Here is a 22611-nt window from a genome sequence, read left to right as displayed (position 1 = left end):
GTCTTAACCCATCATCAAGCACAATATTAGACGCATATAATCGACGAACGAAGCCAGCGCAGCAGCCACGTAGCGCCAGCGCTCTATGTATAGATGGACAAATAGAGCATGTTTTTCATTTGCCATTCGATAATTGAATACATAATCAATATAATGTATCAAGTCCACATTATTCGTATAACGTATATCGAAATGACTGAAATGAAAGGAAAGCCTGAAAATAGCTTTTTGTACTAACTCCAGCGCGCATGCGTACCTCTCAATCAGGTATTGCAATATACCATAATAAACGATCATTATTAGGATGGGATATAAAACGGGGAGAAATATGAATACCATTAAAATGCATGAGTGCATAAACTTAAGAATGGTAGGAAATGGTAAAGGTTGCAGCCAAGTATCTAATAGATGTTCCACAAAGGGTTGCATGTAATAGATCAGTTTACTAAACAGAGGCATTTGCTTCCACTGAAAGAATTTAAATCAAACAGTTTAAAAATACCTCAGAGGTCTGCATTCGCCCCAGGCGAATCATAGATACTCAACATGATATGAATCATAAAATGTAAATATAACGACAAGAAGTTTATCCAAATTGCAGAACTATATATTCATATAGTTGTCGCGGATGTATAATACTCAGAAGGACTTGACATAAACCCGCCCTCTATTATACGGCTCGAAACGGAATCGCGTTTTTGTTTAAGCTTGTCTGTCCTACTTTATAATGCAATGTAATGTACTGACGCGACGAAAGCTATTGAAAATGATTTAAATCGAACCATGTTTTCGACCCCTTCCCCTATAACGTCTTATTTTTAAAAGTCGTTACATGAATAAAAGTATGCTATTTAATGGTAGGACATGGTTCGCTGCAGTGTTTTGCTGGTGTGAAAGAATTTTATACAGTTAATTAATTCATGTTCGGCATTCGTTTCAATTTTTCCAACAAAAACTTGTGCCAAGGAAGGACGGACATGGCTACCTTGTCTCAACATCTCTCACAGACTTTGTGAAAATGGGGTGCCATATTCGTAAACTGTGTTTCGATGAACACCCATTTTCTCAACAATATTGTCTGGCAAATTAATCTTTTTTTTTAATATGTAATTTAATATATTTGATATTATTCCAGAGATATATGTAGCAAGGGAATATATGCATATAATTTGTAATTTCTGAATAACTTACTGCTTTCCGTTTATGTAAAGGTTTACGCCACACTTTGTGATTCATTAAATTTATTTACTTGGACAACCTATTAAACAATTTAGTTTTTAACCAAAAAATAGTAAAAAAAATTTTAAATTTCGAATAATACCACGTAAATTTCAGTGTTGTGAGTTGTGAAAATGCATTTGTTGAGTACGCATAGAGCAAGTAAGAGAAGTTGTTATAAAATAAAATTTTGTATACTCATAAATTCCGATAATTCCGTCAATTATTTTCTTAGAAATAGTGGCAATATTTTAAAATTTCGTATCTACAACTGCAAGTAGAAAGTCACAGCTGCAAGAAAGAAAATGACCTAAGTCTTTGAAAATAATCGAAAAGTGCACCAAATATGAACGTCACCAAAACTTTAAATTTGAATAACAAAATCAAAGGCGATTATCCACTAAATCAATGACGCGATACTTCCAGGCTTTTTTTTTTTTGGAACTTTTTTGCAAAAGCAGTTTTTTATTATTGTACCGCTATTCTATAACCAAGTATCATCTATAGATCTCTAAACGAATTCGACAGATTCATGCTGGCTTTGTATGAATAATTTTTTGTCTTAAAATCCAGCATTTGGGACATTCATTAAGTTAATTTAGCCAAAGAAACAAATTCAAAGACTAAAGTCTTAAAGCACTCGTCAGGCTATTGGCTTAATGACACTTGATAAAGTGAAATGGAGTAGAAATATGAAACAAAGGACTGCCGTACTACCATCGGCTTGATTTTGACCTAATAAAATTGAGAATTCTTCGTACTTGATAATTCGAATTTTCTAAGAACAGTCATGGTTTTCCCCACTGCATGCGGTAATTACTCTGCTCGAAAAAAATTTAAATGATCGATTTAATTTAACTTATTGAACTAATGTCTCGTTCTAAAATGCTGGCGAAGCCCGTTAATATTTTTCTTTTCTATCACAATCTGTGTTTAAAAAAATGCAAGGAAATAAATCATTTAACGTATCCTTTGAAATATCAAACCATACCCAACTCTGTTTTAACGAGCCCTTTTCAAAGCTACTGCCTTTGCCTAAACATGTCTAATGCATATAAGGCCTATTGAAGACAACGAAGCACAAAGATCTGGAGATCTGGCAATATAGTATGGTTATTGCATATGTTTTAGTTAACATTTGCTCGCGACGAAGCTGGCATTACCAAGGTATCATTTTCGTTAATATTGGTCTTCTCTTTTGAAGTGCAAAATCTGGACAGCAGCCCCCGTAAATTGTTCGAAGATGATATCGTCGTTTGGCTTAAAGCGGATAAGTAAAGAAATAACATATTTTCTCCACTTTTAAATTGTATTGAAATAAAACATAGAAGAAGTATATCCGCTAATTTAAAAGAAAAAGAGTTTTAGAAAATATCCGAATTTTCTTCACTTTGGCATTCTCGAGGCTGAATTCATGTGCTGAATGGGCCCTAATTATGTATAGATAGCTAATTGGTTGTATGCATGTATTTATGTATGCACGGCCTTCAGTTTTCGAAATTTATTTCAAGAAGTAATGGGTAAATGAGGAGCAAATATCACATTTGTTTGTCTACTGTTATGCAATCAATAACAAAATCACACACAAAAGTTTCTTTTTTATTTAGTTATGTAAAATTTGAGATAAAACGAAATGAAGTGGAATAATTTGATCTATTATTATTATTATTTTAATTTTAGACTAATGAATTGAATTCTTAGACTAAAAAAAGAGACATTGAGCACTAGCAACACAGGCTATCGGCTCTAATTTAAATAAATGGATATTAGATAATAAGCTTAGTAGTATTAATAAGTAAAATATTGAATTGATATTCTGTTCTGAAGTTGATTGTAGAATGTTCAAAGGGTTAATCGTTCCAAATGCAATACTTCTAGCCAAGGAAAAGTTGAGGCAGTCGCAGAGAATGTGCTTTATAGTAAGAGTTTGTCCACAACAGCAGATTGGGGGAGAAGACTTCTTCAGGACCCATTGGTGAGTTGCAATTGTATGACCAAGGCGAATTCTCGAAAATGTTTGGATCTTGGTTTTCTCAACATTTGTTGGATATAGAGGTGGAGTTAATTGAGGGTTAATGCAAGAGTAGTGTTGATGATGGTATTGTAATTTCCTTCATCCATAATTAGAGGAGCAGAAGCAGCATACTTTGCCGCTCGATCAGCCTGCTCATTTCCCAGTAAACCGATGTGACTTGGTACCCATAACATTTTAATTTTTCCGTCGGGTGTAGTAATTATATTCCTTAATTTGTTGATGGTGCTCCATCTCGAAGTCGAAGGGTTCCGGGTAGCTAGTAATACAGACAAACTGTCAGTAACAATGACGGTTTTGAGTATGTTTTTATGGGCAAGGTTGGCAGCGTGAAGGATAGCTCTGGCTTCGGTTATGAAAGTTGAAGTGCTTTTGTGAAATATGTGGTTGAGAAGAACCCGTCCTGTAGCATCTACCACCGCACAAGCAGGAGGCAGACCAGGAGATTTTGAGCCGTACAAAAGATTCCACCCAGTATTGTCCAATACTTGGGTTTTCTCAGCTATTAGATTCCTGAAGACGTAATTTGGAGTATCTTCTTTCTTGTGCATAGACAGCGAGATGTCAAAAGAGCAGTCTTTCAAAATCCAGGGAGGTTTAACACCAAAAGAGCGGGAAATATTTAAAGGAATGTTCAATTCCTTTGCGATGCACAAACAATGGTCAATTGAAAATGGTGCCTTTGGAATTTTCTTCGCAATAATAACCTCCCTTACGTCATCACCGAGAATGGATTTGTTTGAATTAACAAGCTTGGGGAGTATTTTAGCTTTTAACTTATACAATCTGTTTTCTAAAGTTGGGAGACCAGTTTCAATTATAATATTATTTATGGGCGTCGTCCGAAAAGCATAACAACTTGCTCTGACGGCTTGGTGATAGAGCGGTTTAAGGATGTTGATATTAGATTTGCAGCTATTGCCATAAATTATCAAAGCATAGTCAATCTTGCTTAACACAAGCATTTTGGTAAGATAAGCGATAGTGTTAATATGCGCATGGCTTCTCCAAGCAACGTACTGTTTAACTTCATCATCTCAATGGGCTATGCCAGACAACGCATTTCATTTACCTCTAGGCAGCGGCCTCATCTCTTTCGCTTTTCTTACGTCTTTCTGATCGTGTCACTGTTACACGAACAGGAAACTTCTACTAAGTAATTGGTCTTCAACTGATATTTAGTACGTAGGGGTGTTAAAAGCACGGGCAACTAGGGCTAACGGGTAAAAATAATAATAGGAAAATAGCTAAGCCGATTCATCCATACCAGATGATCAGCGATAAGTACGCTTATGAAGTCTTTATTTATTTATTTTAATTCTACTTATACATGAAACTAATCTAAACAAATAACAGTCGAGTTCAATTGCCTCTTAATGCAAAACTTATATTAATTAATAATGAAACCTAGTATAAGTACAATAAAAAAAATAAGAGTGGGAAAAAAAGAAAAAGAAAAAAACATGTACACAATCAGCATAGAGCACACTTACAACCGGTACAGGACCAAATTGCAAATGACCTAAGTGACTTTCCTGAGGTACGCCAGATATAACGGGGAATTCATCCGAGGTGATCAAGTTGAACAAAACCTGAAGGATCTGTTGTGCAGATAAGAGCTTATCCATTTCACTAAATAGAAAGGGAAGCCAGAAGCTTGGAGTCTAAAGATAAGTAAGTTATGGTTAACCATATCAAACGCTTTGCTTAAATCAGTGTATATCACATCTGTCCGAGAGCCACTAGAAAAAGCCTTGAAAACATGACAAGTAAACTCTAACAAGTTAGTGACTGCAGATCGCCCTTTCCGAAAGCCGTGCTGGTGCGGAGAAATATACGAATTAATGGCATAACCCAAATGCTGAGTCACAATTCGCTCGAACAACTTGGGCAAGACACTCTACTTGGCTATGCCTCTGTAGTTCCCAACAAATTGTCTACTTCCACTCTTGTGGATAGGAATAAGGAAACTACTCTTCCAACATGAAGGGAAAACACCTAAATACAAGGACGGGTTAAAAATCTTTGAGATCACACCACATAACTCGACAGCGCACGATTTAAGTACGCATGATGGAATTCGATCAGGTCCTGGCGCACAACAATATTTTAGAGAACTCAACCCTTTAAAAACGTCATCTTCCGTAATAACCAAGTTAGAATTTGAAACAGAGTTAGTTATAGGATATGGGTAGTTTGCTGATAAATCGAAATTAGCAATCGAAAAGTTTCGTCGGAAATACTCAGCAAACTGATTTGAGATTTCAGGGCCATTAAAAGAAACATGAGAGGGATATGTGGTTTTTTTTTCCTTTAGAGTTAACAAATTTAAAAAAGTATTCAGGATTGGCAAACAGAGAGGATTTAATGAACTGAAGGTATCTGCAGTAATAATGGTGGTTGAGGGAGTTAAATCTATGCCTCGCCACCCAGTTAGCGAGATAGTCGAGTGCAGAACCACTTTTCGAATATTTTTTGATTAGCGTATTTTTTGTATTCTTGTAATATTTAATTGTCTTATTAAACCAGGGGGTCACCTGCTTCGAGGTCGGCGCAGCTTAATCGGAGCAGATGCAGCAATAGCTAGATTTAATGTATTGTAGAACGATGACAATAAGCTTTCAATACTTCCGGTTGAGAAACCAAGCCTCATATGTGAAAGACGATGTTTTAGCAATACAATATTGATTTTATGAAAATCATAACATTTAATTAAAAAAATTTTATTTGGCACAACGAACCATCATTCTTATGATGAAAGGAAATGCACATTGATGGACGATAAGGGTCCTCAGGTAAACTAAAAGGTGGGCAACGATTTACGTTAATCTCAGGAAAATTGGCAAAGCAGAGATCAAGCAGCTTACCATTACAATTAGGGGTACGATTATATTGAACCAAGTTATGATCAAACAATTCATTAAAGAACTCAACAGCCGTATCAGACGTTGAAGTAGTTACACCAAGTGACTTGAGGTAATTTGAAGTCACCCAATGCAACGACCAAATCGTTAAGTCTAGACCGCTTGGCCACTTCACAAATGGGGGCAGCGTGTTTCTTGTAAATGGAGACATCAGAATTTTGGGGAATGTAGGAGCAGGTTACAAATAGCTGTTTATTAGGCATTATCGCACGAATGGCGATAAATTCAACTTCAGGAGAAGTGAATTTAGAGAAGTAGAACGAATTTTTGAATTAAGGCCCCTAACATTTTGATAAATGAGAGATAATGGGCCTGAAGAAAAATTTAGTTTTTTGAAGGCGACAAGACTATTGCTTTGGTATTACGGGGACGATATCGAGGGATAAATTCCTTAATCCCAGATCCTACTGGCCACAGTGGTTTGTTTAACAACATATCACTGGTTTCAATCGGAACTAGTATTTTTAAACAGGAGATTGCCCTAGATTGAGAAGGAGCCATTCTGAAAATGCTAACGCGCTTTAAGTTGACTGATGGGACTTTCGCCGCCAGATAACTTTTTTTGTTATCCACCGATGTTTCAGGTGCCAGTCTTGACACAAATATTGCTTTTCTGGGATGAACTGCAGTCAAGCAAATATCATTAGTTGGAACAGGAGGGGTTACGGTTGGGGAGTTTAGAGTTGGGGAGAATATAGATGAGGTTATCGCCCTTGCACCAGCAGCTTGTGCGACTTGTCCAGTCTGGTGACCAGCGTTCACATTCGAACAACCAGGGGGAGAGGACGATTTATTTTTTTCTTTATTATTTTTAGCCGATGGCGCTTGATTAGAGTGAGTGGCGGCCGTGGGCGGAGATGCCCTTGCCACTTCAGCGTAGCTTAAAACGGAAGGACTTGCAGACTTGTTTGTAACTATTTTGTTACCAACCGAGTCAACAATACCTGAAACATTAACGTTCATTTTAGAGCTACAGGGAGTGATAACTTTTACCAACGAATCAGATTTAGAGGAACTCAGAGGTGACGTCCCACACGCTACGCTACGAGTAGTTATTTTGCTGCCTTGGGTAGAAGATGAGTGCTCAATAAAGCGGCACTCATCAAACCTAGACTTAATTAGCTCAAACTTCTCCCACAGGGAGCCGAGATTTCTACTCAACTCCGAGAAACCATTTCGCGTCTCCGTGAAAAGTTTGTAAAAATCAATGTCCCGCAGCCTGCAGCCTTTGGAAGGGTCAGCGACTGCGTCAGCAGCACGGCCGAGAATACCGGCACACTTTGGGTGACCAAAGCTCTCGGAGAACCAACAAGAAAGGAATCTATCCGATTCCGGGCGTGTTTTTGCGCGACATGGTGTATATAAGCACTCCATGTCAAGCCAACGAAAAGACAGAAGTGAATTATTAGGACAAAGAAGAAAAAAAATTCAAAAGAATCTGCTAGTTTATCTACAAATTTAAGAAATTTAATAAAACTTCTACCTTACATTGTCACTGTAACAAGAGAGTAAAAGAACAAGAGAAAGCAAAACCAAACTGGAAAAAAAGAGAGAATACAAATCAGAAAAATTTTTTCTTAAATTTTCTTTTAAATTACACGTAAGATCTACACTACTGAAGCAACGGTAAACAGCAAAGAGAAAGGCTATTCACACCAAAGGACGAAAACAAAAAAAGTAAAAAAAGAAAAAACTTAAAAGGAAAAACTAGAAAAGACTCGAAAGAGATTTACTATTGCGATCACAAGTGCTAATTGCAAGAACCAAAATGAAAATCACAAAAATTTTAATGTAATTAATGTACACGTTCAAACCTTTTATACATAGACCCAGTTTTAAACGCGTATAAAATGAAAACAAAAAAATTTTAGCAATAAAACTAACAAAACTAACTAACTTTTGTGTCCCGCTACGCAGTGGAGAGATTAGGGTTCGTGCAGAGTCACTTGAGGCCGAGGCTTTACGATACGCATCTGTTTGTTACTGATAGAAGACGAAACAATTAAGGAGAATTATACAAAGACAATGTCGAAAGACATACACACACAAACCTAGTAGAATTATTTATAGGTATAGAATCATTACTAAGTCGTTATTTCTGCTGACCTAATCTTCGCTTTATTTTTTAGTATTCATCGTAGAATGGTGGTATAATGTTTAATTGCAAACTAATTGCTTATCAAGAAATGAAAGAATTGCTCTCTCTTTATTTAAGATTTATTTAAATTTTTTATTATTTTTATTAATTTTACGTTTCATTACCCGAATCTCCATCGGGACAGTGATATTTATGTTTGCCCGTCATGATTAAAATGAATTCATTTTTATTTAGCAATTAAAACTAAAATCCTGCTACATAAATAAGAAAATATTGTTTTGTTTTGTTTTTTTTTTTTATCGTAATTCTTATTAACTGTGCGCTCTCTTAAGTTACGAACATGTTACTCGTTTTTTAAACCGCATTTAACTGATGTCGCAGAGCAATATAATCGCAGGGTGATTCACTATTTTGTACAAAAATCAGTTTCTACGCGTGCACTCTAGTGCAGTGGTTTCATTTTGTGTAGCACGTTAATCTATCTTATAGACAAAGATAGCACTTAACAAGTCAACTAAAAACGGGTTATAATTTATATGAATTTCATAAATACAAGTTAAAACGAGTGAGAGAAAGAGAGAGAGAACTCATCGACCCTCAGAGTAATCTTTTTATGTCTACTAGTGGTTTCCTAAATTAATTTCCTAAACCTACTTATTTATGATGATATGATTTTTAAAATACAGTCCGCGTGAATATGTTGCCTTATGGTTATTATTATAATTAACTTAGCCAAATATGTTCAAGGATTAGAATCTTAAAGTGCTGGCACATCTGAGGCTACCAACTTTGTTGCAAAGCTCTGACGCACTTGAGATTTGAATCCTCGGTAATTGGGTTACAAGTCGAGAGAATTAGCCTACTCGCCCACTTAGACGGATTATTCATAGCGTATTCGATATGAAAAATATTTCAATTATGTCGTCAAACATCAAAAAGGAACTATATCCGCATCAGGAGGCATCTTAGATGCCCACTATACAATTTTCCTGTTGATTGCAGAAGAATTAAGAATAGATTATATGAGTAATAGTATGCAGGAAATTACAATTCCTCACACAACAGATGTAACGATTAGTAATACAATAGACATGCCTACTATTTTATTACATACATATGAAGTTTCAGTGGTTACCCACCAGCTTTTTGCTCGCCAACCAATTTCAAAATATCAGAAACTTTGTTCAAACCGATACGCCTTTCCCTTTCTTTAACTTTTAAAAGTTGAAGTTTTAGTTTAAATAAACACAATCACTTTTGATTTGAATCCGCAGCTCTACTTAACGCCAGACATTAAAAATAGTTGTGACAGTCCTTCGTGAAAATGACAATATTCCAACCTTATATTATAAACGGGCCAGTCTAGATCAGACCAACTTCTATCATGTTGATGGTTATAGTGATATTTACGTTTTATGGAGACGTACGAGATCCTAACGGTCAAGTTGGTCTATTTAAATTTTGATCTGTTTTTCTATGACCACATCAAAAATTTCAATTTTCATGATATTAAATGTGTCAAAACTATTACTAGTAGCAGGCCCGAATTACTTTTTGGCAATGTCTAAAACGCCAAAAATTTCCCTTAATTAAAATGATTTGAAATCCAATTTTCTAAAACCATATAACTGCCCTGATTTTACAGATGAATTCAAACGAAATATAAATCAAATCTGTTACTAGATAGCACCCTCACCACCCAGGGAGAAACCAAAGGTTATAATATTTAATTTCTGTATACTTTCGGTGGACTGCGTCTACCTTCATTGCTAAAATCCGTGCTTCTAATGTGGCAGATACGATCATATCGCTTAATTGTGCAAACCAAGAAGAAACAGAAGTTGTGTTAAGTGTGGTAAATCTCCAGCATACCCTTCGAACAATGCTTCTGAGTCATGTGTATAGCCTATTGTTCGATTGTCTGTGATGTACGCAATAAGGACGGCAGAAGATGGAACCAGGAAGAAAAGAAGTTTGTTGCCATTGAAAATATTTCTTTCCGTAAATATAAGAAAAAATGCCTGCTAATTAATAACTTCTTAACAATGGGCATTATGACGAAAGTTTCCCGTTCTTAAAAAAATTTGCTGTTCTTATCGCCAGGAAAAACAGGGTTGATGGCGTCAACTAAAGGAAGAAGTTCAGCCTTGTTGTTAGACAGAAATCTCATCTTCTCCAACAAATGCAGGTCCATTTTCCAAAGCATCCAACTTTAAATGTGTTCAAAGGACTAACGGCTTTATATTCCACAAAAGGTTATTGGATTGTTTATCTAACTTAAATTTAGAACCCGTTAAAGCTTTAACCCCGCAACGCATTTTAACGTAAAATCGTACCATATTACCAATAGTTTTCTCTAAAGCCATGGAGGAATGCTCACTTTTTGCCATCTTCTGCAGACTGCGAGCCTTCAAAAAAGAATCCTTCAAAAAAAAATCCTTCAAAAAAGAATCCTTCATGTATGCAAATATCACCAACTTTGATAAAAGATACAAAAAAAGAATGCAAGCTAGCTGGTAAAGAAAGCGAAAAGAAAATGTCGGATTCTAGCAAGTAAAAAAAAATGGTAACTCGAGATCCGAACAGAATGTACAAGCACAGTTAAACATGGCGAAAAAGGGAAAGTTCATTTTGGCTTGCTTGAAACTTATGTACGTAGAGGGAATCTGGTAGTTCTCCCTTCTCTCCAGGAACCTAAGAAGGGCACATCATTTGTTTACAATTTTTAATATTGTTCTAGTATTTGTATAAATATTGCCTACATCTGAGAGTAAGCGTATAAAAATTTGCCTTCAACTGAAAATGATTCTCAATAATTCCAAAGCTGTGAGAATAAGAGTCCAATTTGTTTACAATTTTTAATATTGTTCAAGTATTTGTATAAAAATTGCGTGCATGCGAGAGTAAGCGTATAAAAATTTGCTTTCAGCTGAAAATGATTCTCAATAATTCCAAAGATGTGAGATTAAGAGTCCTATTTGTTTACAATTGTTAATATTGCTCAAGTATTTATATAAAAATTGCGAGCATCTGAGAATAAGCGTATAAAAATTTGCCTTCAACTTAAAATGATTCTCAATAATTCCAAAGATGTGAGAATAAGCGTCCAATTTGCTTACAATTTTTAATAATTGTTCAAGTATTTGTATAAAAATTGCCTACATCGGAGAGTAAGGGTATAAAAAGTTACTTTTTCTCTCTAAGAACATGCCATTATTGAAAAAACATCTGAGAAGTCCCTTGAAATAAAAGAAATAAGAGAAAGAATGAAGCTAAGGGTTCTTTTTTTTAATGTATAGAACTTTATTAACACATTGCCCAAGTTGTGAATTTTTTTTACATAGTAAAAGGAATGATTGGAATTTTTTCTATTTACATGTTTATTATAAGTAATTTTCAAAAAACAACAATAAATTCGTACAAGCGCGGACAATTTGGATTACGGAGGAAGATGTGCGCCTAACGAAGGATTTGGGAAAGGACTTAATATATTTCATATTTTGAAGAAGAACAGAAAAGTAAATATTAAAAAAAAACGCTTAACGCTCAAATCGTCCGGAGCTTGAACCCGAGAGAAGTTATTCGGGAAATTCTGTTTTTTTGTTTTTTTAAGACAAAAACATTAATTTTTCTACCTTGTAATCATACAACATCACTGATTCGGTACCATAACGTAAATCATTGACGGGTAAATGAGCTGAGCTTTTACTTGAATGTTGTTGCTGTTGCAGAATATTATCCTTTATGTTAACTGGTTGACTTAAAGAATTCAGATTGCCTGTCGTTGCAATTAAATCATTATTTTTATATATACCTGCCTCCAATAGTTTCTACTGCGTTTGCAACACACTGTCCGCTGGATAAACAAAAGCTGCCGGTATGAAGCCTTCTTAACCGTTATTACATACTATCCAAAACAATTCTGGATCATCACGGTTTAATAAAGTAATAAATTCTCCTCTCTCTGCTGCTTAAAATAAAGAAATGTTTATAATTTGTACACTTGCTTCATAGATAGCTAACTAGAAAATTTCCATTGACTTTGGATAGAACCTAAAAAATTTTTTAAAAAGTAGCAAATTGAAAGCATAGTCGGCATGGAAATAAATCAATACAAGGTTTTTTAATTTAATTATAATTTATAGTAATTCGAATGAAAAACAGATGCAATTGTTTACATATCGATATGTGGTATAGCGAATTCGATTGAAAAGCAGATGCAATATATATTTATACATTGTCAGTGCCTACATCTGCTCAATGGTAGATACATATGCTCTGTTGAAGTTATACTTTGGCTAAAACAATTCAAACACTTTGCCAGATTGGTTGCGTAACTTTTTTCCAGTAGCCAAGTCTTCTAAGATACAAACGTCGTTGGTTATTGAGGGCCGCCATAGTGTGATTTGTATGACGACACTTACATGAGACAGTCATAGGTGCACATAGGTGAAAACAACCCTTAAGAAGATTTTCTGATTCAGGAAATCTCCTCGAATTAGGGGAACTTCTTAAAAATGCTGTTGAAACAAGTACACAAGGCATCAACAGCAAATTGCCCCTTCAGAAAATGGAAAAAGATCCCGATACAACTTCTTTAAACAATAAAAGTCCGATTAGTATAGCCACGCTCTCTGATAGCACCTGTTGTAACATAAGAACTAATTCAATAAATAAATTAACGCCTAAAGAACGTATGGACCGTTTAAGCATATACGGGGAAGCACCTCCAATAAATCTATCTCAGGTATTAATGGTAAAACGACAAAAGAACTGGCGGCTATCGGGCTTAAGACGTACTCGTACTAGTTCAAAGAAATAACAATGACATTAAGAGAATTAATTTTACATGTCTTTTTGAAATATATTTAAAGTCTGACCTGCTCCATGACATAAATTTAATGGCCGCAGTATAGTGAGGTACAGTTTTTCCAAGCAGGTTGTAGAACGCCTTCTTCGTTTACGATTTGCTTTCTTTGGGAGGAGATGTCTGAACGGACTTATCAATTGTCTTCTTGCGTTCGTCGATCATACATTTAATAGAGACGTTGCGTTTTATTTTGGCGTCACGTCTATTCGTATGCATTTGTTAATTGTTTAAATTTTACAAGTAATTATCTTATTAAAAAAGTTTTCTTAGCTCATAAATTTTTATAAAATGAAAAGCTTTTTAAGCAAAGTTTTCAATGACTCTAGTTTTTCGCTTCCAAAAGCAAAATACAACAACCTCGTGTCTATTTTTCTCTCAAATTCACGTAACATGTGTCGATTTTTAAACATTCTACTGCTTGTTCTTGTTCATTCTTGGTGTAGAATGCTTGTTCTTGTTCATTTTTTTGGTGTAGGATTGCTTGTTCTTTTTCATTTGCTACATACATAGTCTTCTGCTCTAACGACAGAGGTGAATTTTTATCGATAGTGCCTAAGACTATGCTTCAAAAAGGTTCTTAGCAAGATTTGTTCCTAATTTCTTTGCTGTCGATGTGCTAACTTCACATAAACTATTGCTTATTATAACACTCGTGGATGGCTTTAAGAGTCGCAAGACATTCACAGGAAGGTATAGTGCTCTATGAGTGATTTGAGAAGTAAGTTTCTATATTAGGATTTGGAAACCAAAAACTGCTGTCTACAACATCGGTCTTTGATCCGTCAGTAACGATAAAAATGTTTGCATTTGATATAGACTAAGATCGAGCGATGTAATGAGAAGCAAAAGGAATTTTGAATGAGTTATGTACCTCAGTTGTTAGAATTTGGAAATTATTAATTTTTTAGCAAAAATTTCCAAAAAAGGAGGGAGAGGATAGATGTGTTTGATAGTGGTCGTCAATAGTGAAAGAAGGTCGTAAACGAAGGGTTAGGCAGGATGATTGGATAGAATTTTGTCAGATGAAAAATTTGCTAATAAGCGAAATCATTCTTATGGAGGCAATATGTAAATTAAAACAAAGAGGAGTCAATATAGATCTCTGAGGACCACATGCGAAAGATCTCGTTTTTACGACAATATCATAGTTGTTAATTAACATCTTCTTAGAGAGAAAAAAAAAAATAGAAAGTAGAGTAGAATTAAAGATGTTAATATTGGCAGGATCAAACGATGAAGTTATGTTCAGAAAGCAGGCAATGACAATGTGGTTCGTAGCAAACGCTGAGATGATTGCTGACCACAAAGTAACAAAGTTGGCTTGGGCAGATCTGCAACGTCTACAAACAATTATTTTCTGAGGATACACTTAGAGTCGAGACACCATTCTAAACGTGAATATAATACTTTCTAGAAAACTGTTCTAAGGGTGTAAACCAAGGCAATACGTCTGTAGGAATTAAGACTAATTGGTGAGACTATCTCATTTTAATGATAATATTCTGATTTTTCTTGGCAACAGCGATGGGATTAGCTTATTGTCGCCCCTTAAATTCTTTATTTGCTCAAATAAATAAAGCTCCTTGGTTTATCAGTTGCAGGCTCAGACCTGATATTATTTGCTTTATTAACTGCTGATGTTTGATCACACGATGTGCATTGACTACCTAATCAAAATTAACATAATGAATAGCTCTTTATGCGTGTGAGGCTTTAAAACGTCCTTATCATATCCTAGTTGTCTGCACGGTGTTTGGCAATTCCATTCGCCATTCCATATTTCGGCATTTAGGCATATCTGGTCTTCACGACAGCAGCATTCTTGACTTTTTGCGTTCTCCCAATTTAGCAGCTTACTTCGCAATTTTTTATTTTTTAAAATCATGTCGTCAAGAAGCGTTTACAGCGAAATTATGAACCTACTCTCTTTTACACTTTTTTTACTCATTTCTTTCATATGACACTTTATAATCATGTACTATGTTACCTGTTAGACTGCGGAATTTATCACTCGGCGTTCTATCCTATGTAAGCAACGTGTAATATTAAATCTTAATAAAATATAAAAAAAAACCTGATAAAACGCAAAATTAGCAAAACAATCAATTGTAGTTTTAATTACGAAATGCAAAGAAGTAATAAATAATAATAATTATTTAAGAAAACTAAACCTTACTACGAAGGCTTAAACAAAGAACTCTGTGTTCACAATAGGCCTTTTTTACACATCTCAGCGAATCTGCGGTTGTTGGTTTGCTGAATGGAAGAAGAAGAAGAAGGTTATTTTATTACTCTCAATAAGCTTAATTTATTCTTCTACACATAAAAAATGAAACGAAAAGAACTATAATCAGTCCATATACATTCAACATACCAAAAAAAAAAAAAAAAGAACTATAATCAATTAATTTATTGCTTTATGTACAAAACATTAAAAAGAATTGCAAAAATTTCTAAAGAGATAAATAAACTCGTCCATTGAATAGTTTGTTTGTGCGCTCTATTTGACATTTGTAGTCATGGAAATGCAAATTTTGGAAGCCGTGAACAATTACATGGTGAGTGGCCAAATACTTATTCATAAATAATCAAAGATCTTTTGTTATTCCGTTTATAACCTACGGCCGGTGTGGCTAATCGTTTGTGGGAGGCCCGGGGGAGTGCTGGGATATACCTGATCGACTATTACAATGAAAATGTCAAAAAGATGCAGCTGCGCTATGTTCAACCGTTTAAATACAAACACATATGTCGCCTGAGTTTAGGGGGCTACGAAATAGTGTCTTACTTGTTCCGTTTATTGCGAATGAAGTACCCGACCCATTTGAATGCGATTACTTTGACACGCACGGAAAGTATCTTCCACAATGACAGCTTTATAGTTCGCGATTATATTGAGGAACTAAAAAGGTGGAATAACATCGACTAATGATAGGCGCTGAGAGATTCCGAAGATGACTTTATAAAATGAAAAGTTTAATATATCTTAATAAAGTCCAAAAGACTGGGAAATTGTTAAAACTTTGCTTTTTTTTTAGAAAGTGGAACCTATTGAGGAGGCTTTTGCGAGTGTAATCGTTTACAAAGCCGATTGTGAACAAGAAAAGTCTTTCAAGTTTGCTAATGATATAGGTGGGATATTGAATATTAAATAGATAATATGTAATTACTCCTCTCCATTACAGTTAGCGCGTTTTCTAATGTTAGCCAGGAGAATAAAGAGCATATAATACGTCAATACTTGCAAAAGGCTGCTTCAGCACACAATATCAATCATTTACAAGTATTAATGTCCACCTTGGCGAAACTGACAGAAGCTCATTTAATAACAGCGAAGTACATTTGAATAACAATAATAATATAGGTGCCTTTCTATAAACATTTTAACGCTTTCGATCTCATCACAGGATGTTGTGTGACAAGATTTTACTTTGCGATAAATTGACTAATGAAAATAAAAATTTTTGGATCGAAAGTTTCAAATTAATTAAAAAGGTGATTAGTCATGTGGACTATAAAGGAGTACGTGAGATACTGAAAGTCTGTCGTGATAAAGCTCAGTCCTTTGGTTTGAATATCAATGTTTCCTATTTACCCCAACTATTGGTTTTGGAAGATATAATTAAACATATATTTGACCGCAACAATTGTCTATTGCCGGCTTATTTTATAGCTAACGAGATTTTAAAACCATTTCCGTATCACTGGGTAATTATTGATTTCTCGGCAATTATAGAATTTAATCGACTGATTTTTTTTAGAAATTTAATAAATTGACTACTGACTTTGTCGAAGAATTTCGGCAAACCGCTCAAATGGTTTCAATTATTGGTCATGCGCACATGTTTCCCATTGTAGAGCATTTCGGTTATGCCGACCACCTAATGAACTCTTGGAAACTTGATCCAAATACTCTCAAATTTATACTTAAGGGTAACTTACCGTATGAACCGGAATTGGTTGAAGAGCAATCGCAGTTATTGCGTTACGTTCTGGAGCAAACTTATTCAAAGGAGATGGTTTCCATTATGTTAAATTTACAAAAACAACAAAAACAACGTTGTAATACTCTAGAAGAAGAATTGGTGAATTTAATAATTAATGCCATGGAAATGACTGAAACAACAGATAACGCTGGCAGCGGTTTTAATGCACCCGATGAGCAGATATCGCAAAATGAATGGGTTTGGTTACATTTATCGTCACAATTGATTTACTTCGTGTTGTTTCAGTTCGTTAGTTTTATGCACATCGTCTTGGCTTTGTATGATAAGGTAAGTCGAGAGACATTCATTTTACCCAATGTGTGGACACCTTAAGAACAATAAATCGGGCACGAGCGGAATCGATTAAGCCTTGTCTGCGTCTCTTTTGAAATTGGCCTCTTGCATATCAATACATAAGATAAGATGAAGATTTTTAAATTAGTTGGTTTTATAATTTGTTTGTGGGTTAATACCTACTCTATTTCCCTATCCCATTATTTTTATACTTTAGGTACTTTGGGTGCTAATTACGTAAGGCGGTAAATTATGACTTTTCAATTCCTTCCGTTACTGTTTATTTTGTTACGTTTCTAGATGTTTTTTTTTTTTTTGTAATCCAGATTTATTAAAAAGCGACAAAAATGAAGAAGTGTGGTGCTGTGTGAACATAATTTCTGTCCTGCCTTGTTTAATTGAAATTAATGCACAATGTATTTTTTGTTTTAAAGCTCTCTAAGCTAGAACTGCGCAAAGGAAGAGATCAATTAATGTGGATTTTATTGCAATTTATATCGGGTAGCATACAAAAAAATCCTATTTCTAATTTTTTACCAATGTTTAAATTATTCGATTTATTGTACCCTGAGCAAGAGCCTTTAAAACTTCCTGATTGTAATAAATCCTCTTCGCTAAGACAGGTAATTTTCTTTTATATCTCTTTCAATATTAAGTTAATCTAAGGTCAATTCAACAGATGGCTCCTATTTGTATATGGATACATTTAATGAAGAAAGCCAGAGCGGAGAATATGAACATATCACGTCCTTTGCCCACTGCTTTAAAGAATCACCACGAGTATGTTTTTTATTTTATTTTTGCCCTTGTAACCACTTAATATTACAATTTATGACTCTGCATATATATCTCAGCTTCCTTCAACATCTCGTAATGTCTAACACTATAATGTCTATGAGCTTGGGAAACGATTTCCGAATTATTTTGATTTGCAACGCCTATTCTACAAATCAGGAATATTTTTCCCGGCCGTTGAATGTATTGGTAGAAGCACTCAGCGGCAATGTTAAAAGCAACACTGGCAGTCCCATAGGTCCTGTACCCTTTTCCATGGTAGTTTTGGACAGTCTTACGGTGCACAGCAAGATGTCTTTGATACACAATTTTGTAGGACAAATGATAAAACAAGCTCAGAACAAAACTTCTGTACCAACGCCAGCTTTAGTAGAAACATACGCTCGTCTGCTGGTATATACAGAAATCGAGTCACTGGGCATTAAAGGATTTTTAAGTAACTTCATTATTGTTATCATTGAGATGCTGTTATTTTACTTTCTAATGTTTCAGATCAATTACTTCTGCAAGTTTTTAAGCATCAAGCTTGGGGAATTTTGCATACTCTTCTTGAAATGTTCTCCTACAGATTGCATCACATACCACCACACTACCGTGTTCAACTGTTATCACATTTACATTCTTTGGCTTCTATGCCACAAACTAACAAAATGCAATTAAATCTATGGTGAGTTTTCGAAGAGTTCGGCATTATATTGAGAACGTCATTACTTACAATGAATTTTAGCTTTGAATCAACCGCCTTACGTTTGATAAACGGCCTCGGGTCTGCTGAGATACAACCTCAGTTTTCTCGACATTTCAGTGAAAAGCCTGCCAGTTCAGTGGCATCATCGGAATGCGAAGAATTGAATAGAGTTTTGATTTTAACTTTAGCTCGTTCTATGCATATTATTTGTTCGGGTGATGAAATGCAACCATGGTGTAAAGAATTACTTAGCACCATCATGCAAAACACTCCACATTCCTGGGCTTCACATTCTTTGGCTTGTTTTCCCACTGTACTTAGTGAATTCTTTAGTCAAAATAATCATCCAATAGAAAATAAGCAATTATTGAAAAAATCGGTGGAGGAAGAGTATCGCAATTGGACTTCCATGACCAACGAGAATGATATAATTAATCATTTCATCAAACCTAACACCAGTCCTTTATTTCTGTGTTTGCTATATAAAATGATTTGGGAAACAGAAAACATAAGCCCTGTAGCTTACAAGTAAGCTTTACAATTCTTCATCTGCTAAGCATACATTGTTAAAAAAATATATATTTTCTAGAATTCTAGAGGGTATCAGTGCTCGTGCTTTATCTGCTAACTTGCGCAAGCTTTGCGATTATCTAGTCAACGAAGTCGCTTCGTCGAATGGCAAAGAATTTATACACAAATGCGTAGATTCCATAAATAACATGATTTGGAAATATAACGTTGTAACCATAGACCGTGTCGTCCTGTGTCTGGCTCTGCGTACTCAAGAGGGTAATGAGGCCCAAGTTTGTTTTCTTATAATACAGTTGCTTTTGTTGAAAGCTTCCGAATTGCGTAACCGCGTCACCGAATTCTGCAAAGAAAATAATCCTGATCATTGGAAACAAAATAACTGGTAAATTTAAAATTTTGCTAATATCTCGAGACGGGAAACTTAATAGAAATTTAGAAAAATAATATTTTCATTTTAAAATCGCAGGCAAGAAAACGTCAAAATTAGTTTCCCTACTTTAAATCTTCATCATTTTAGGCATGAAAAGCACTTATCATTTCACCAGAAATACTCAGAAAAATTTGCTCCTGATGAATCGGCCTCACATCCACCTTTGCCAGTTTACTTTTCAAATGTTTGTCTAAGGTTTTTGCCAGTGCTGGACGTGGTTATACATCGTTTCATTGAATTACCCATACAGCATGTTCATCAGATCTTGGAGGTGATTCTCGACCATTTAAGCATATTATATAAATTTCACGGTAAGTTTTTTGGCCGAAAATGCAAAATAGAAATATTAATAATATGTTCTAATTTTGTAAATTTAGATCGTCCTATAACATACCTTTATAATACTTTACACTTCTATGAGCGAATATTAAGAGATCGTCCATCGTTGAAGAAGAAATTAGTCAGTTCTTTTGCATACGTTTTGCTGCCCTTTATATTGGTTTTTCTAATTTGCAGGTTAGTGCTATTACCGGTGCCTTTTGCGATATACGTCCCCCCAATTGGTGTGTTAGCGACCAATATAAAATGTTTCTGCAAAGTGCTGATATACTTTGGAATCCCGAATTAACTTACTATATAAATATAATCAGACGTTTAGCTGAAAGTATTTTTTAATTTTTGCTGCTAAATTCATTAAAACGCCAATCGGTATTGTAGAAAACATTTTTGCCACTGACAGCTGAAATAAAAGTAATTTTGTTTTAATGAATTTCCGAACGCTACTGCACACGCTATGTATGTTACTTGTGCTGAGCTGTTAAGTTTGCCTTTGGCTCCAAATATTGTGGCTAATAACGTAATAGATGTTGTTCTAAAAGGTTATGCTTTAATACCCCCTCGAGAAATCTACAATTACATAAATGCCGTTGGCATTGTGTTGGCTGAATTACCAGAAACATATTGGTCAGTAGTATATGAACGTTTACAAGAAGTTTTAAATCTACCGAAAATGCTGAGGTGGACATACCGATTTAATGCCTTTGAACTTCTCAATTTCAAAACGGTGCGACAGGCGATGATCGATAAAACTTATGCAGCTACATTAGCAGTGACTCATTCAGTATTTCATCATATGGGTTGTTTTAAATTAGCCACAATAACTAAGTAAGCTTTTAAAAAATTTTCATTTATTTTTTTTATTTCTCTTATTTTGGTTAGGTATATCAAAGAGAAACTGAAACCTTGCGTCCGTACGGAATCTCAATTAGTGTTTCTGTGTCATGTTTTTGGTCCATTTTTGCAACGTATTGAACAAGAGAAACCTAATGCTGTAGCCGGTATAGCTATTTTATTATATGAAATGTTAGAAGTTGTTGATAAACAGCATGGACCAACAGCTTTAGAATACATGGATCCGATATGTGATCTCTTATACCACATTAAGTACATCTACGTGGGGAATATCATAAAAAACGAATCAGAAGCTATTATAAAACGTTTACGGCCTGTCTTGCAGAAACGTTTACGCTTTGTAACCCATCTTAATATCGAGGACAAGCATAACGAAAAACCAAATGAAATTCAACATACTCCAACAACGAACGTGAATAATATGACAAGTTGCAACCAATTTCCTGTGACTCAAAGTTTTTCCAATATAAACGCACAACAACAGCAACAACAGACGCAGCTTCAGCAGCTGCAGCATCAACAACAATCGCAAGTTCATGTACAAAATCTTAGTCAAACAGTCCAGCAGCCTCAACCATCACCATTACAAATGCCGGGCGGTTTAGTGGGGCAAACAGCTCAACAACAACAACAACAACAACAGCAGCAGCAGCAATTAACCCAGCAACAACAGCATCAGTTGCAACAAATACAATTGCAGCAACAGCAAATACAACAAATGCAACAACAACAATACCAATTGCAGCAGCAGCAAATGCAACAACATTTACAACAGCAGCAGCATCTACAGCAGCAACAAACGCAAAATGCTAACATGGGTCCAATGCGGCATAACTAAAATGGAGCAGATCAGTGTAACGATTTAAGCGGCCGTGTCTTATGAAGAGGACATCAAACATAAAATATTTCGGCATAACAATTATCATATTTCGTAAACATGATAATTATATTATATTTTAGTATACTCTGCCTAATCATAGTAAGCAAGCAAATGGAAACGAGCAAGTTATTTGTGCGCTGTTGGTCCCATTATAATTTTCAAATTTTTTCTGGAATCAATCCCTGGTTTGACGTATAGATGACGTCTTTAACAAAAACATCCATGTTATTCATAATAAGTTAAAAAATTATAAATGATTGCATTGCATTGTATGAATTTTTTATACCCATCGTCATTATCCCATAAAAGATTGAAAAAAAGGAAAATATAAATTTGCATATATCATAACATTGGGCGTGGCTGACTTTTTCTATTTTTGTTGAATAATATTGTGGACAATTATATCGTATGGCGCTACCTTTTTTTCGCAAACTGGCAATCGAAGAAATGGGCAGGCTAACAGATGGGCGGATTTATATGTTTGTGTGCATTGCGAATGGGAAGCTGGCCGTTTATACTAACTTTTATATTTTATAGAGTTTTAAAAGCCTATTTCTGCGAGTCAAAGATATTGAAATTAAATTTAAGTTTTGATAGACTGCAATAGTGGGTAGGTGTGGTAAATTTTGTCTACTTTTACAGAATTTCTACAGCATCGCCCGTTCACACGTTTA

At 35.0% G+C, this 22611-nt stretch overlaps 2 protein-coding genes across 2 annotated transcripts; one reads left to right on the top strand and one right to left on the bottom strand.

Moving 5' to 3' along the window:
- LOC119638664 lies at positions 1 to 1236 on the bottom strand. The gene is made up of 3 exons (XM_038035587.1): positions 1192 to 1236; positions 257 to 468; positions 1 to 196 (listed from the first exon to the last, which is right to left on the bottom strand). The coding sequence occupies exons 1-3, from the start codon at positions 1234 to 1236 to the stop codon at positions 4 to 6; spliced, it is 450 nt and encodes a 149-aa protein (XP_037891515.1). The 3' UTR covers positions 1 to 3.
- A 14425-nt stretch (positions 1237 to 15661) lies between these two features.
- Positions 15662 to 22171, top strand: LOC119638671 (mediator of RNA polymerase II transcription subunit 23). The gene is given in 16 exon segments (XM_038035607.1): positions 15662 to 15700; positions 16181 to 16274; positions 16328 to 16478; positions 16550 to 16850; positions 16904 to 17416; positions 17857 to 18045; positions 18102 to 18202; positions 18277 to 18653; positions 18710 to 18884; positions 18945 to 19433; positions 19495 to 19818; positions 19954 to 20177; positions 20244 to 20326; positions 20383 to 20574; positions 20618 to 21030; positions 21085 to 22171. Coding segments are annotated over 16 exon segments (4476 nt in total). The 3' UTR covers positions 21896 to 22171.
- Positions 22172 to 22611: the final 440 nt, after the last annotated feature.

This window comes from Glossina fuscipes, unplaced genomic scaffold (genome assembly GCF_014805625.2).
Source record: "Glossina fuscipes isolate IAEA_lab_2018 unplaced genomic scaffold, Yale_Gfus_2 106, whole genome shotgun sequence".
Taxonomy (NCBI): Eukaryota; Metazoa; Arthropoda; class Insecta; order Diptera; family Glossinidae; genus Glossina; species Glossina fuscipes.
The sequence above is the reverse complement of the archived record's forward strand: the minus strand, read 5'-3'. Positions and strand labels throughout refer to the sequence as shown.

Coding starts and splice junctions, on each gene's coding strand:
- LOC119638664 (XM_038035587.1), bottom strand. CDS start 1,236: ATGAATCACAAAGTGTGGCGTAAACCTTTACATAAACGGAAAGCA. Junction 469..1,191: donor CTTTACATAAACGGAAAGCA/GTAAGTTATTCA, acceptor AAATTCTTTCAG/TGGAAGCAAATGCCTCTGTT. Junction 197..256: donor TTGCAATACCTGATTGAGAG/GTACGCATGCGC, acceptor CTTTCATTTCAG/TCATTTCGATATACGTTATA.